At 36.1% G+C, this 17,746-nt stretch overlaps 1 protein-coding gene across 1 annotated transcript; it reads left to right on the top strand.

Moving 5' to 3' along the window:
- The first annotated feature begins 5,919 nt into the window (after positions 1-5,919).
- On the top strand, positions 5,920-6,878 carry LOC105041779 (NDR1/HIN1-like protein 13). The gene has a single exon (XM_010918808.3). It carries the CDS (start codon positions 5,946-5,948, stop codon positions 6,705-6,707), a length of 762 nt encoding a protein of 253 aa, XP_010917110.1. The 5' UTR covers positions 5,920-5,945; the 3' UTR covers positions 6,708-6,878.
- The last annotated feature ends 10,868 nt before the right edge of the window (positions 6,879-17,746 follow it).

The raw sequence follows: 17,746 nt of genomic DNA, 5'->3' as shown, positions 1-17,746 counted from the left end.
TACTCTTACATATAACTCCCTACACAAATAGATATTTGCTCTTTGCGCAGACCATTAATCAGTAAATGCACATGCAAATAGATATTTGTTCTTTGCTGGTTGGTTGGATTTATATCTTGAATTGATTGTAACACACTTAATCGCATCGCATCTGATCATTGTTCTTTATTAATTTTTGTTGTTAATCACTGTTCTAGGGATCCTGTTCTTTTTAGATTTGAAAAATTTTATTTGGGTCATCCTCAGTGTTTCCATTTTTTGCTGCCTTGGCTGGCTCCATTTCTATAGTCCACCCTGTCTTTATCTATTTTACTTTATCGCCTACTGTTTAATTCTCTCTCTATAAAAAAAAAAAAAAGATGATGGTGATGTAATAGTATTCCAAGATGAAGGAGGAGTAATGGAAGATAAACAAAAAAAAAAAAAAGGAAAAAACTGAAAATGTAGTTGGGGTGAATTTAAAATTTGATGAAAATTTACTGGAGGTGGCACTATTTGTTCTACAAGCAGATGTTTATCAACTCAATGAGTGCATTGATGTGCAACCACAGTTTCAAGAAGATGGTGATATGTTCTTCACCATACTCTTTTGTTCTCCTGGGTTTCAGATCTTCTTTGCTGGTCATTATACTCATAGTTTCACTATAAGGGTTTCTCTGAAATCATGTTACTGGGGATTAAACTGCTGTTTATTTCTCCCATGGATGGGCTTCAATGCTGCTTATCATTTTCTATCCTTCCACAAATGCTTGTGGCTGGGTTGCATTTTCTTTATACATGTGCTTATGGTTAGCTGTATATATCTACAAGTTATGATATGGCTTGGGATTCTACATCAACCGTTCTTTATGGAATTTATTACATGCTTCGCCTGCAACTTGCACTTTTCACAGTATCATTTCATGCTTATTTTAAGATGCTGTAGGTTGAAGAGATGTCTTGTATTTAGATTGTGGAGATATCCTTTTGGTGAGAAATGATATCTTTGAGGTGTGAGTGCTTTTCAATTTTTTTTTTTATTTTTTACTCTGTAATATCTACGATTCAAGATAGTAAAAATTTTCATCTTTTTTTATTCGTGATTTTTTTCTTGATTTAAAGATTTTTTTAGTAAATTCTGTGTGTTTGCATTGATTTTTGTCTCTTCGATTTCTTATTTATTGATGTCTTGTTACTGTTAGAAATGTTTGGCCAGGATACTACCACCACAAGACTTTTTTGATACCGCTCAGTGTAGCAGGAAGAAAGAAAAAATAAAAATAGAAACATAATCAAATACGTAGATCAGCTAAAATACTCGTCTCCACAGGGCATACAAGCTTCACTATGAAAAAGAAAAAATTACAAGAGGAGATCACATCCTCAACCCTCGTCCATTCAATCTCTCTTATACAAGAAGCTCTCTCTTACAAAAGCTCTCTCTCTTAAAGAGACCTCCTAAAATGTTCGTTGTTCGCTGCTTGACAGTCCGCCTAAAGCCTCATGCTCCTACTTTCTATTAGCATCTTTTCAGAATCTGCTATTTGCTGCCTGCTGCCTAACTCCCTATTTTTTGACTGCTGCACACAGGTCTCCACCGAACTTATCATAGGCCATCGGTGCTCTCCATTTCACCACAAGCCTCTTAAAGGCAAAAATCCGTGTTCAATCCCAAGTCCAAAGCATAACAGGACTCTTGGTAGCACTCCAGAACCTCCTGAACCGTTGGATCGCACCCGCAGGCCCCCAGTCGCCATCCGATCACACGTTTGGTCACCAGGTCCACGAAAATCTCCAAAGACTATGAGAAATGCCCTTCGAAATACCGTCGGTCCACCATGGACCGCGCAAAACATCAGGGAAATAGGTGTGCGGTTCACACACCTCTCTATGGACCACGATACACCGTGCGCTGTCGCGCACTACGATCCGCATGCCGACGCATTTGTTGGGCGCGCGCACATGCCTGGGCCTGAGCTGCGCCTACGCGTCCGTGCACTGGGCCGTGCTACCGGGCCTAGTTGCACCACTGTCGGCCTCCGTCGCCCGTGGGCCATGCCACCTATTCTCGAGCTTCTCTTGTGCGTATCTCCTCCGTTTGAATTTTGTTTGGACCGTTCTTAGATTCGTTGGACTCTGTTCGTCATCCTGAATCTCGCTGTGGACTCCTTGTACATCAAATTTCGAGACATCAAATTCCAACAGTTACAATATAACTATATATTGTTGGATTTAATAGTCAATTTCTATCGGCAATGAAGTGGTGAGGATCCATGTAGATGTTGGAAAATTTTGGATATTTATATAGGATCAAAAAATCTAAATAATACCTTTCGGTTAGTCATTTTGGATAAGGTCTTGAATTGTTATATATGGTAACAGAAAAAATCTGACTCATAACTTATGTGGAATAGGAGATATTGCAATATGAGTGTGGGGTGTTCTACATGTTCTATCTGCTCATCATCAGCATTTTAACTAGTCACTTTGGCTTCTTCACTACGACTGGTTCTTGGCTTTGCTGGTGTATTTATATTGGATGGTGCCTCAATTAGATCTCTTATCTTCGTATACCATTGGATCTATCTTTCTCAGTTGTTTTTGGTCCGCTGGTTTCCTACCATCTCACTTGGGATTCTCTTCTCTGACTGTATATATATAAGTGGTTCTCTAATGTGTTATGCCTTGTATTTATGGAGCCATTATTTGTCTTTGAGTGTTCCTATTTGTTCTCTCACTTTTCTTCAATGGGTGTATTATCTTTTTTGTTGTAATTATCAAGGTCTATCAGTGTTTGTACCTATCTTACATTGTTCCTTGCTTTTCTGCTACTGATCAATAAAGCTTATGCTTTATTCCAATGAATACCCATAAGATCCAAGAGGATTGGAAAGTAGCCGGCCTTATGTCTTCTAATAGGCAATGGAATCCTGAAAAGCTGAACAAGGTGTTCTCCACTAAACTCAGCTCTTTGATTCAATCTATCCCTCTTTCCAATAATGACTGCAAGGATTGTCTCATCTGGCATAATGGTATGAGTCCTAAACCTAGAGTTCCAGATGTTTACAGTCATATACTTCATTCTCAAAATCATTATCAGCGGATCAACTTCTCTTGGATCTGGAAATTGAAAGTTGCCCCTCGAGTTCAATTGGTCTGGTGGAAGGTCTGTAGAGGATGTTTTCCATGCAATGCTATACTGCAAGATAGAGGTTTGCTCCAACAGCAAAAGAAGGTTTGTGTATTATGTCAGCAGACTACAGAGGACATTCAACACTGCCTCTTATCATGCCCGTGCATATTGGAGATCTGGGCGATTCTTCAGTACTCAAACTTATCAGGTTGTCATTAAAATTCTTTGCAGGACCTAATTAACCTTACAGAAGAGTTCAGAGTGCTGCAGTTATAGAAATCAATTATTTATTAAATTGCGTGGGTGATCTGAAACTCAAGAAATGAATTTATATTCAATCACAAAGCACATAGTGCCTGTAATATCCATCGTTCTGCTCTGAGGTATGTTCAGGAATACTTTCAAGCGGACTTGTTTTCTTCCTTGGCAAATGGCCAATAGTGCTGGGGTACCGGCGACTCTGTGAGTCCATCAGCTTGACCTCCTATGGTGATTTCTTGGGTACCCCCACCCTGTGACCGTGTTAAGGTGAATTTTGACGCGTCCTGGTCCAATGGGGAAGCTGGCCTAGGATATATCATCAGAGATTACCTTGGAAGAGTTGTATTTGCTGAAATAATCAGAACGGTGGCTGGATCTATTCCGGAAGCAGAACTATTGGTAGCATGGAGAGCTCTCACGATTGCCGTCTATCGATTGGGCTTCACAAGGATATGGCTGGAAGGCGATTCGTTTACAGTGATCAGTTGGATAACAAAACAACTTCAGAGCCTGAAGCAGACTAATGATTTCCCTCCTTGCCATCCTATGTTAGCGGATATCACCATTTGTACTGCCTCTTTGAACGCATTTACGCTCTCTCACGCTTATCGGGAGGCTAATCAACCGGCCGATAACTTGGCTGGAAGACTTAATGCTGGAGTTTTTTTGTCTCTTCTGTCTCTCTCTTGTATCACCATTATGTTGGCTATGGCTGACTAGGTTGGTGTTCATTTTCTTCGCTGTTAGTTTATTTTTTTGGGATTTCTTTTCGATTGTAAAGAAGAAGAAGAAGAAGCAGCAGCAGCAGCAGCTTATGCTTCCTCCCTTTCACATGAAAAAAGAAAAGAAAAAAAAAAAAAGAGCATATGCGTCCAGGGACTATTTGGTTCCAGGATTTGGAGTGCCGGGGTTATTCCAAACTCGATATTAGAATCTTTAGCGCATGGCAATGCCTTTTGGAGCGTCAGTAATGATGCACGCATAAAATTGCTCTGCCGATAAAGTGGGTGCTAAGATGCTTCGTACCTCCCTTAAATCAAAAAAAAAAAAAAGTAAAGAAAAATTGCTCGGGCTCATTAATTTCGTTGGCAGCTTTCCCACACCTCGCACGGTTAAGAAAATTCTGCCGGTGCTGGGTTCGTTCTTAGAAATGGTAAGGGTGGGCTTATTCATGCCGACGCCTGGTCCTTGAGCTTATGTTCTGTACCTCATAGATGGACTTTATATAGCAGTGGATGTTTATCATGGTATTCGAGTTTACTAGTGTCAGATTCACATGAAAGGAAGTATAAATTTCCCTATTCTATTTGCTAGTTTCTTTCAATTAACATGAAAACGAGTCATTGAATTATCTGTTAAAGATTGCTATGCAGATGGAAACAGTGGTGGGATGTGCGAGACGTGCTCGATACCCTGAATCTTTCTTTTTAAATAGACGACACTTCGATGTGGCCCTACCTGAGCATGCTACAATAACATCTGGTTCAAGGCGTAATACTGGTGGTTCGACGGCTCAGCAAGAGCTTTCACCCAGTGGTTAAAAAGATGCCCTCCAAGATCTTGGACGTGTATGCTGATTGAATTCCAGTCACCAAGGCTGGTCAGACAAACTGTTGATCCTATCAGGTTCCTTTAGCCCTTCCTGTGAGCCAATGTACATCCAAGGATGCAAACGCCTCGTTCAAGTGGTCTCATCTAAATCAGCCGGTGAGGACCGATAAAAATATATATTTAATCATATGTTAATTATTCACTGAAAAATTCTTAAGTATTTATATAAAACTTAAGAATCTAAATAATATTTTTTGACTAATTTTTTTAATGAAATTTTGAATTATGATAAATAGTATTATAATCAATCAACTCATAGTCTACGTGGATCAAAAGGATACTAAAGCACGAGTTCATAGAGCCTTGATGGGAGTAAAATGCCTCATTTTTAAATACACGAGGATCCGTGCCGTATAGTCTATATGAATTAGAAGATACTGCAGAATTGATTCGTTGAGATTGATCACGACCAATCATGATATTTATGAATGAATACATGAGCCGATCGTGATGTTTATGAATGGATATATATAGATTTAGATCTTTAGTCTAACGAGGATATTAGAGCTTAAAATAAGAAGAGTATATATTTAACCTCACCCTTTCAACTCATCTTTTTAAATAAAATTTTGAATTATTATACCTGTCATCATCTGTGGATAGCTTACGTATGAATCAAAAGCTTCATACATGGTAGGACATCCTTGACAACTAAATCAACACTGCCAATCGGGAAAATGGCGAACAAACCATTTGAGTGCCGGTCCAAATGGTTGGTCCGGTCCAGTGTTGCTTGCGGTGGCTTTAGACAACCCCAACTATCCGGGACATGATACCTTGTTGACCAAGTCAATGATGTGGTTCTTTCCTAGGCTGGCCTCGCGGCATCCATGCTGTCATACGCGTCCGGGTGTTTCTCCCCCTCTGACCCCCAACCCCCTGCACCCTCCCCATGCAAACCCCTCCCCTTTTCTCTACCCCTGTTACCCCTCTTGCGCAACTCCTCTCCCCCCGTCCCGCCATGGCGGAGCGGGCCGACACCCCACCACCTCCGCCCGGGCACCAGACCGCCGCCGCCAACCTCAGTCCCGCGCCCCGTCTCCCCGAAACCTACGTCGTCCAAGTCCCCAGGGAGCAAATCTACCGCATTCCACCCCCAGAGAATGCCAAGCTCGTCGAGCAGTACCGCAACGACCACGACAACCGCCGCGAGCGGCGGCCCATCATCCCATGCCTCAAGTGGACCATCAGCATCGCCCTCGTCGCCGGCATCCTAGCTGCTACCATCACCATCATCTACTTCTTGGTCGTGCGACCTGCCGACCCCTTCTTCTCCGTCACCCGGCTGGTGCTCAAGAATCCAAATCCTCGAGGTGGCTCCCCACCGAAGCCCGAGTATGATTTCACTATGAGAGTCGACAACCCGAGCTTGCGCATGGGGTACTCCTACGAGGCTGGTGGGAAGGCCATCCTTGCTCACCACGGCGCAGGAATTGCGGTTGGAAAGACGAAGGCATTCCATCAGGGGTATCAGAACACGACCACCTTCCAACTAGCCCTCAAGGGATCGCACGTCTTGCTACCAAAGCAGATCCAAAGTAGTCTAAAAGGGTCGAAGGACGTCATCCCTCTATCCTTGATGATTGAATTCTCTGTGAGGAAGACGGTGGGCGAGTTGGAGATGGGGAATAAGAGCATGGATGTAACATGTGACATTAAGGTCAGTGGATTGGCCAAGGAGGCCCGGATCGCATCACAGGAGTGCAAGTCTAAGTTCACATGACGAAGGTGGTCGTGGAAATCTTGAACAATGGAAGAAGAACTTCTCTTAATTAGTCTCTTCTTTTTGTTATTTTAATTGCTGCATGCTTCTTCCTCCTCCTCCTCCTAAATATTTTAGGATTGTATCAGTTCAACGAATTATTTGTATGAGTTTGTTAAAACTGTAAATGAGATAGAGATAACTGATTGAGTACTGGGCAATTCTCGGTCAATGATCTCTACTATTAAAATAATAAACTCTTAATGATTTTAGGAGAGAGGTAGCTTTTTTCTGTTTCCATGGTAATATGGTTTCCTAGCATGCATGCATATATATATATATATATATATATATATATATATATATATATATATATATATATATATCCGAGCATGCATATATATATGTGTGTGCATGCGCGAACGTGTACCCACATATATGTATGTATGTACATACACATGTATGTATGTACATACAAATGTATGTACACACACACATATATATATATATATCCTAGCGCGCGTATATATATGTGTGTGTGCGTGCGCGAACGTGTACACACGTATATGTATGTATGTATGTATATACACATGTATGTACACACACATATATATATATATACACACACACACATATACATACACACACACATATATATATACACATATATGTATGTATATAGAGAGAAAGAGAGATTACCTTAAAGTAGTGATTGCAGTTCCACGCGTTATATTATCATAGACTCACTACAAGAAATAAGATAATTAACTATGTAAAAAAAAATAAAGTTAAATCTTAAAAAAGCATCACAAAAAATAACTACTGACGTAAAAAGCATCGGCAAATAAGTATTGGCAACAGGAGGGTCGTTGATTCTATTTATCAATACTTAATATTTTTCATCGGCAAGTATCAGATTTTGTCGATGCTTATAGAAAGCATCGTTGATTTCTTTTGCTTACGCAAAAAAAAAAGTATCAGCAAAAAGTATTTTTAACGATGCAAAATTAATATCAAAAATAGTCAATTTATCTACGCTTAAAAAGCTTCGATAAATATATATTCAGCGACATAAAAATTATGTCAAAAAAAATTTTAATTTACCTACGCTTATTAAGCATCATCTAAACTAGTCATTTAGCGATGCAAGACAAATACTTGTAGATAAATCCATTTAACAATGTAAATTAGCATCGATAAATATCACTACAAGAAAATAAATTTTTTTTGATAAAATTATTTACGATGTAAATATTTTCATCATAAATAAAGATAATTATGAAGAATTAGTATTTTCATTGTAAATAATAAATTATTTATAATGTAACAAAAATTTTATTGTAAATAATTAAGTATTTACAACGGAAATAAGAGTTGCATCGTAAATACTATATTATTTATAATGAAAATTTTTTGTTACAAATAATCAATGAAAAATAAGAACTTTTGAAAATAAATAAATGTCAGATTATTTATAATAAAAAATTTACATCATAAATAAAAAGTATTTATGATATAAAAATAATTTTTATCATAAATAATCTATTATTTGCTACAAAATGATTCTATTGTAAATAATTGATGAAAAATTAAAATATTTTAAAACTAAATAAATGCCAACTTATTTGTGATGAAATATTTACATCACAAATCATAATTATTTACGACACAAATTTAATTTTTATCATAAATATTGATTATTTATGATACAAATTTTTCATCATAAATAATCTGTAAAAAATAATTATTTATGATAAAAAAAATTTATCATAAATAATAAATATTTGTGATGAAAAATTTTTATCGTAATAAATAAATATTTATGATGAAAATTAAATTTACATCATAAATAATTTATTATTTATGATGCAACATTTTTATCATAAATAATCGATAAAAAATAAGAATTTTTTAAAATAAATAAATACCAACTTATTTGCGATAGAAATTTTTCATCACAAATACCTAAGTATTTACAATGAAATTATTTTTCCATCATAAATATTTTATTATTTGTAAACTAAATTTTTCATCACAAATAATCAATAAATTTAATAATTTGCATCGCTAAAAGTCCAATAAATATCCGATGGTGGGGTTTTCCTGTCACTTTCGTCTGCGCACGTGTTGGGTTCCCATGTTTCCTCCTGACTTTCCCCCTCCCGAGCTTCCACCGACCGGCTTCGTCGTCGCTTTCTTGGGTTCCATCGTCCCTTCCACCGACCATCATCGATGACTCTTCTTCCCCTGTAGGTATGATCTACCATCGCTTTCTACCTACCATCGACCTATTTTTTTTTGGTTGATCGGACCACCGACGAGCGACGTTCGATGCCCCCGCCGGCACGTGCCCATGGCCGCTAGAGCATGGAGCCACCGATCAGGGGGAGGGGTGAGGCGGTTCGGCCATGGGGAAGGGGGGCCATGGGGTGCGAAGGAGCGGCATCAGTGGGGGTGGGTGGGTCGTGGGGTTCGTCAGGGCAGGGAGGAGGGTGGGGGAGGGGGTGGGTCGTGGGGCCCGTCCGACGACGATGGGTTGCGGGCGTAGGATTCGAGGGTTAGGGGGATGGTGGTAGGGGTTGGGGGGATGGCAGTGGCTCGGAAGAGGTTCGGGTGCCATTGGGTTGGGGGGATGACGGCACAGGGGGCCGTGGGGTTGGGTGGTCGGAGGGCAGAGGAGATTGCGGGGGGTCGGGAGGTCGGAGGGTGGAGGGGGTTCGTGGGGTGGGGGTGGGCAGCATGGAGATCGGAGGGTCGAAGGGCGAAGGGGAGTGACACGATGGGCGGGGCGAGGATGTGGGTGGCACATCGGAGGAGGGTGGGTACAGGTCGATCGTCGGTGAAAGAAGGTCGGTCGGGGCAGAGAGGAAGAAAAGGGAGAAACAAGGGGAAAAAATAATAAAATATTGATCAAATATTTTATTATTTGATTAATAATAAAATATTTTTTTATTATAATTTAATACATATTTTTTTATAATTTAATGTATATAATTTATTGTGATTATGATTTAATATTTTAACTAGGATTAGCCAAATCCTTCAGTAAATTTTTAATGCATATGAACTGTCCGATCCAGAATTTGGATAAGGATTCGGATTAGATCGAGGTCGGAATCTGATCCAGGATCCAGATCGAAATTCGATACAGATCTGAATCGCAATCTGGGTAGGATCCGGTCAGAATCCAGGTTGGGATCCAGATCTGGATCTGATCTGGATCCAGGTCAAGATTCGGATCGGATCCGGTTACATCTCTCTGTTTCCATAGAGAGATGCATGGTAGTGATTTAATGCATGCATTAATGTAATCTTAGACCTCTATTCATGAGTTGGTTATAAGGTTTTCAAAATGGACTCTATGAATGGCTCTTGAATGCTCCATTTAGGTAGTTCAAAAATATATCATTCTTTTATTATTATCATGGTGTTCTTTATTCTATTGTGAAAAATTTCATTGCAGTTATCTTGTTTGTTCTTCGAATAAATATTAGATGTGATTAAAATATGATCTATCTGTATCATGTACTTAGAGAATTGTAAAGAGATGCTATCGGATTTTTTCTGGATATGGAACAAAGAATAATGCTGTGGCAACAATAAAAGTGATGCCTTTTTGAAAGGGATAAGGCCACACTTACTAGGATCCGATTCGGGATCCGGTCCGGATCCAGATTGAGATTCGATTCGGGATCCAAGTCGGGATCTGATTCGGGATCCAGTTTGAGATCCGGTTCGGATGAATGTCAAAGATATTTTTTTATTGTTAATAATTTTTTTTATTATCAGATGAATATCGATAAAAGTTGAATGAATACTAGAGATTTTTTCTTACCTGAATACCGAGCGGGTATTTGAAATTTTATTGAGTTCGTACGACGTAAGGCTGACAGTGCTAGTAGAATAAAGTGTCCACACGAGAGATATGTCAATATGGTATATTATCGTATATCACTTGTTGAGGAACATCTTATGGTATGAACAAGAAGTACACTCATCGGATATGACATCGGGAGAGTGATCCGAATGAAATTGTGTGTGATGATGATGATATTGAAGATGATAGTGATGCTGCTGAACCTATCAAATATGATGGTATAGGTTCACTATTGGATGAATTACATCAGGATGTTTGCTCAAATGTATCCATGAGTACTAGTGTATCCGAAGACAGTTCTAATTATGAACACAATAATAATGAGATAGAAGGGACTTCTAAATAGTTTGCAAAGCTTGTAAGGGATGCACGAGAGCCACTCTATCCAAATTATGTAAAGTTTTTCAAATTAGAGCTTTTGATCAAATTACTTTATCTTAAAACTGTGAATCGATGGAGTTAGAAGTCATTTGACCCAAATTTGGATTGATTAAAGTAGCTTTTTTCGATAGAGAGAGACTTCCAAAATCATATTTTGAAGCAAAAACATACATGTAGGAATTGAAACTTGATTATATTCCTATATATGTCTGTAAAAATGACTGTATATTATTTTATACGGAGAATAAATAAGCAAGTGAATGTTCGGAATGCGGTGAGCTTAGGTACAAAATTGAAAATAGGAAGAGAAGAAGATACCTCATAAGGTTTTGAGATATTTTTCGTTGATTCCAAGACTTCAATGATTGTATATGTCCACAAATACAGCTGAAGAAATGAGATAGTATCATGAGCAGCAGGTTTCGAAGGAGAACATACCTAGCCATCCGGCTGACTTTGTGGTGTGGAAAGACTTCGATGTAAATTATCCGCACTTTGCGAGTGAATCGCGCAATATTTGGCTTGGTCTAGTGATAGATAGATTTTATCCCTTTGATAATTTGAGTATTTCCTATAGCATGTGGCCTATAATGCTAATGTCCTATAATGTGTTATCTTGGAAGTGCATGAAAAAACTATTTGTTTATGTTACTATTGATTCTGAGTCTGAAAGCATCCGGTAATGAAATTGATGTATATTTATAACCCTTAATCAATGATCTGAAGGAGCTATAGGAAAATAGAGTACAGATATATGATTCTATCAGTCGAAGAAATTTTAAGTTACATGCTTCGATTTTATGGACCATCAATGATTTTTTTGTGTATGGAACCTTATCTAGGTGGAGTACCAAAAGATATCTGGCATGTTCAATATGCAACAAGGATACATCTTCCTTACATTTAAAGTATGGAAGAAAAATCTACTTGATGGGTCACTGACAGTTTCTACCTGCTAATCACTCTTGGAGGACTCGTTATAACCAATATTTTGATGGTAAGTTCGACCGACGTCCGCAACCTAAGGAGCTAAGTGGAGCTCAAGTTTTAGAACAACTTGAAGCCATTGAAAATGTGAAATTTGAAAAAACATCGGATACTTGCAAGTGAAAGCATATTGAAACTGAGCTAAATTGGACGAAGCGAAGCATATTTTTCAAACTATCATATTGAAAACAGCTACTACTTCATTATAACCTGGATGTAATATATATTGAAAAGAATATTTGTGATAATGTCATCAGTATAGTGTTGAACATCACAAAAAAAATAAAAGATAATTCAAAAGCTCATCTTGATTTGCAAGAAATGAAAATCCGATTGGAGTTACATTTAGTTTATCGAGATGATAAATTTTTTATACCACCTATATGTTATTTACTATTTGGCAAGGAGAAGAAGAGTTTCTGTGGATCGTTCAAAATCGTAAAATTTTTTGATGCTTACGCTTCAAATATATCGAGGTGTATGGGTAACAATGACGGCATTATCTCTGGTATGAAAAGTTATGACTCCCATATGATGATACGGTGCTTGCTTCCTATGGTCATGTATGGCTATCTTAGTGGTGATGTTCAAGTTGCATTGATTAAGTTGGGAGTCTTTTTTCGAAAATTATGTTATCGAAAATTGAAGATTAACTTGCTTGAAAAATTTGAGAAGAATATTATGCTCATTCTTTGTAAATTAAAAAAAATCTTTTCACTATCATTTTTTGATGTTATGGTGCATCTGGCTGTTCATCTCCTAAAGAAAGCTTTTTTGATCGGACCGATATATTATTGATGGATGTATTCTATTGAAAAGTAAAGAAATCATAATTCTTTTATCATATCAGTTATAAGATGTAAATGTATTAGCTAAATTTAAATTTATTTTTATTTTTAGATTCTTGTGTATCCTGAAAAAGTATGTATGTAATAAGGCACGGCCTGAAGTGTGTATAATGGAAGTATACGTAACTATGGAGTGTGTCATATTTTGCTCGATGTATTTTCACAATATTGAAATAAGATTCAATCATGCAGATCGTAATGTAGATCATGAATGGGGTGACGATAAGCTGACATTGTCCATATTCAAACAAACGATTCAACCGATAGATGGAAGGAGATATGAGTTTATAGAAGCAATTGACCTATCCAAGGTATACTTCTATGTTTTAAATAATTATAAAAAAATTAAAGATTTTATTGAGTAAGTACCATCTTAACGTACTTTTTAGTGTTCTAATTAATTTTTTCATATCGATGTAAAATTAAAAATCATGACTTGTTGCAGTGAGCATAAGAGGATGCTTTTCAGGGAGAAAATACAAATATTGATGATTCACATAGGAGAAAATTTACAAAATAGTTTGGAGACCTTATAAGTTTCACAAGTATTACGTTATATTTTTATAATTATAAAATTAATTATTTAAACCAACATAATTTTTTATATTATGTTGTAGATAAAATCTAAGTATTTCAATAAAGAAGAGGCTGCGATCGATGAATTATATGATTTAGCATGTGATCTTGATCGAAGGGTTAACCACTACGCATCCTATATTATTGGAGGAATGAGATTTCATATAAGAGAGTTTGAGATGCAAAGATAGATCTAGAATAATGGGATTGCTACGATAGGATATGAAAGAGAAGAGGAGATTGAATATTTTGGTGTATTGGTAGATATCATAAAACTGAAGTATGGATCTAATAATTCAGTATTTTTGTTTCAATGTAAATGATGGAATATTAGCAATAAGAATATCAGTATTCATATCGATCCATACTTTATCAATATAAATTTTGCATGAATATGGTATTAGAATGAGCTGTATATATTAGCAACTCAAATGAAACAAATAATATATTTGAAGAATCTGAAGTATCAAGATGATTGGCATGTCGTACAAAGAATAATACCTAGAGGTGTATATGACATGCCAACCTAATTAAAGATGGATGAAAATTTAGATCTACATGAAGAAAAAGTTTTTCAAGAGGAAGAACAAATATTGACTGATCTCTTTGTTGACGAAGAACTTGTGACAACTCCTTTGAATAGGACTGATCTGTCGTCCAATGAAGTTGGACCTAATTTTGTATTTAATCTTGATGATTCGAAGGGCGATGATCAGTTCATAAATGACGATGAGATGGAAGATAATACATTAGTCGATTATTGTGATTTGGAGGACGACCTATAAATTGAGGAGGATATAGATATTGATGACTAGATCTATATTTTTTATTCAATCTTCTCTTATAATAATGATATACAATACAATTCTATTCATTAGCATTTATGTGTTTCTCGCTATTATTGTTCATTCTTATATTCATTTATATATCGAGTTAGTTATATGCATGGTTTAAGCATTGTAGGTATGGCGCTAGGAGGGAGACTATTACGTTCGAGTTCCCAGCCTACCCCTGAGGTTGAGCCTTCTCCCATTTCCACTACCTCACCATCAAAGCCGCCAAAGGGTGCTGTAGAGGTGGGTCCAAGTGATAGTGTCGTAGAGGCAAGTAAGAGTGGTATTTTAATATTTTTTACACAGTAAAATTTGATTTTAATTATATCTATTAGGCTTATAGATAGCTATCATACTAATAATTTATTCATTATTGTTTCAGGCCATTCTCTGCAAGTGGTGAGATGAGGGCGAGGTCCATCGAAGAACGTTGTTATACAGCATTAGAGATACGAGCACGAGGGACAGTGTCTTCGTATCGAGATTCCATCTGACTACACCACACCCATAAGGAGATGGTGCGAGCCATGATGGACTGAGCTGGGCATCATATGCCGTAGCTATGCCATTGTGATGCTCTTCGATTGACGTCAGATCACGCGGGCTCAAAGAGAGGTCTTCTATAGCCACTTATAAGTAAAATAATATTTAGTGAAATATTTAATTAGCACTATATTCTTACAATATTTGTTATTGGCAGGTTATCTTTGATATTGTTAATTTTGAGCATGATTATGTACGACGAGCTATAGATGATCATTTATGCTCATGTTTCAAGAATTATCGATATCGCATTCATCATTACTGGTACGCTGTAGTGCCAGGGGGTGGAGGTAGCATGGCAGTGGCCATATGACAACATCAATATTGAGGATTGGGCTGTCATATACCGCAGGTATGAAGACCCAGCATATCAAATTAAGCATCTATTTTTTTTTAAAGTTTAATAATTAAATTATTTATTCTTAAATTCAGTTACTTACTAATTTGACTGTTAACTATATAGAACCGATGTATCCGAAATATCATGAATCAGACGAGACAGATCGTCGCGCACTATGGGTGTTCGAAGTCGTTCACTCGTCATATCGAGCAGATGATAAGTAATTTTTATTTAGTATATTTTAATTTTTTAACTATTTAAAATTTTTTTATTAATTATTCTTAAATTATAGAGAAATATAGAGAGTGACGAGTTTTTTGGTAGGATCGAGATCTACCAACGGATCCACCAGCGACGGTCAGAGGAGTGGATGGGGGAGCCTGGAGATTTATGTAAGTTTTCCAACTACTTTTTTTATTGGCATTTTGATTTTTAATACAAACTTAGATAGCTATAACTTTAATTTTTGAGATCGTATGATAGAGATTAAATCCTAGCCTATCTCTGAGAGCTCGATCGCACCCACAGACGATTAGATCTATGATCAGATGCTTGGTATGAGACCCTTTTATATTAGGAGGCTAGGGCATGGGATCAGAGCTCCTCCATCCTCCTGCTTGTCGAGGGTTGACATCCATGTTACCTGTGATATCCGATTGGAGGAGCTACAGAAGTAGGCTGCTGAGGATCGACAGTGAACAGCTGAAGATCGACAACTGATGAGGCAGATGATGGAGCAGATGGTGCAGATGGAGTAGATGATGGAGCTGGTGAGATAGCAGTAGGTCGGTCCGTCATTCTCCATCCGTTCTCCTTCACCATATGCCGATGCTTGACAGCCAGTGATTTATTTCTATATTTTTTTATTTTTTTAGATCTCTTATGATTGTTAAATTTATTTTTCTATAATTATATTTTAATATAATAAAATTATCAAATTTAATTATTTATAGATTTATTGTCTGTATTTTTTATTTTAATTTTATAGATTATAAATATAAAATATTAAACATATAAATTTAAAAAAATATATATTTATATTTTTAAAAAATATTATATTATAATTAATGATGGAATTATTTGTGATAAATTTTTTCATCATAAATAATTTATTTTTTTTAAAATTTAAAAATATTTTTTAAAATTATTTACGATCAAATTTTTTCATCACCAATAATAATTTTTTACGATAAATTATTTCTATCATAAATAATTTATTTTTTTAAAATTTTATTTTTTTAAATTATTTATGACTAATTTTTTTCATTATAAATAATTATTTTTATCGATAAACTTATTTACGATGAAAATTATTTATCATAAATAATTTATTTTATTAATTTTTAAAAATATTTAATTAATTTATTAAATTATTAGTGATAAAAAAATTTATTATAAAAAATTAATTATTAAAGATAAAAATTTAATTTTCATCATAAAAAGTTATCTGCGACTCTATTTTTTATGATAAAATATTAACGACAGAAATTTCATCGTAAATAAATTTTAGCAACAGAAATTTAGTATTTATGATGCTTTTTTAACATCATAAATAATCTTTTTTGTTGTAGTGTATTCCGTAACATCACTAATGATGGCATGCCAGACATCCCCGCATGTCCTTTGGTGATACTACAGAATATTTATCGATGCTAATTTGCATTGCTAAATGTATTTGCCTATGCTTGTCTTGCATCATTAATTATCTTTTTAACAAAAAAAAAATTGATTACCTTTGTAATAATTTTTATAATTTTTTCTTTAAATTTGTAGACAAACAAACATTTATAAAATAGATACAATATGTACACTATCTTCTTCATTCACACATATGCCAGAATCAAACACATTTCACTTTAACAATGACACAATATATATATATATATATATACATATATATATATATATTGTGTTCAATTTTACAACCACACATATAGCAAAACAAGTATATATTAACCATATAAAATGTCATATAAAAATATATACATCCATACAAAATAAAACTCCACGTGCCAAAAATAATAGATTAAAAAATTAAGTTAGTAAACTAATTATTTACTAAATGATGAAAATATATAGATTAAAAATAATATAAAATAATATCGATCATAGGAGGATATCCGTCATCATCATCGATGGAGTCATCATCATAGGTATCAGCAAGGATGTCGGGAGTCATTGGGAGAGACATGCGGCGATATAACTTATCAAGCTTTATCCTAAATGCTGCAAGCTGGGATGTAAGCTCAACATTGACCCAATGTAGGGCTGCTATATCCTCTTGGGATCTACAATGCTCCTCCTCAGCTCGACGCATCTTCTCCTTATGTCTCCTCTCTGCCTCACGCAGTCGAGCAATTATGACAATAGCATTATCACAAATATTTTTCTCAATGTATATGATATCTAAGTTATGACGATGTAGGAGATATTGTCAATAAGGTAATTCGAAAAATATGCTCCGCTTCATCCAGTTCAACTCTGATTCATTACGCTTTCGCTTGTGACTCCCATAAATTTTGCCGAATTTGACACTGCCAATGGCCTCTAATTATGTCAATATGTCATTTTCGCTCATCACACAAGGTGGCCTATGCATCTCTGATTTTCCATCGAAGTATCGATTCTGACAGATTCTTCAAAAATGATTAGATGGTAAAAATTGATGATGGCAC

Source organism: Elaeis guineensis, chromosome 3, assembly GCF_000442705.2.
Source record: "Elaeis guineensis isolate ETL-2024a chromosome 3, EG11, whole genome shotgun sequence".
In the NCBI taxonomy this organism is placed as follows: Eukaryota; Viridiplantae; Streptophyta; class Magnoliopsida; order Arecales; family Arecaceae; genus Elaeis; species Elaeis guineensis.
This window is presented reverse-complemented; position numbering and strand designations above follow the sequence as displayed.

What these genes read in the sequence shown, in the direction of transcription:
- LOC105041779 (XM_010918808.3), top strand. Translation starts at nt 5,946, where the DNA reads ATGGCGGAGCGGGCCGACACCCCACCACCTCCGCCCGGGCACCAGACC.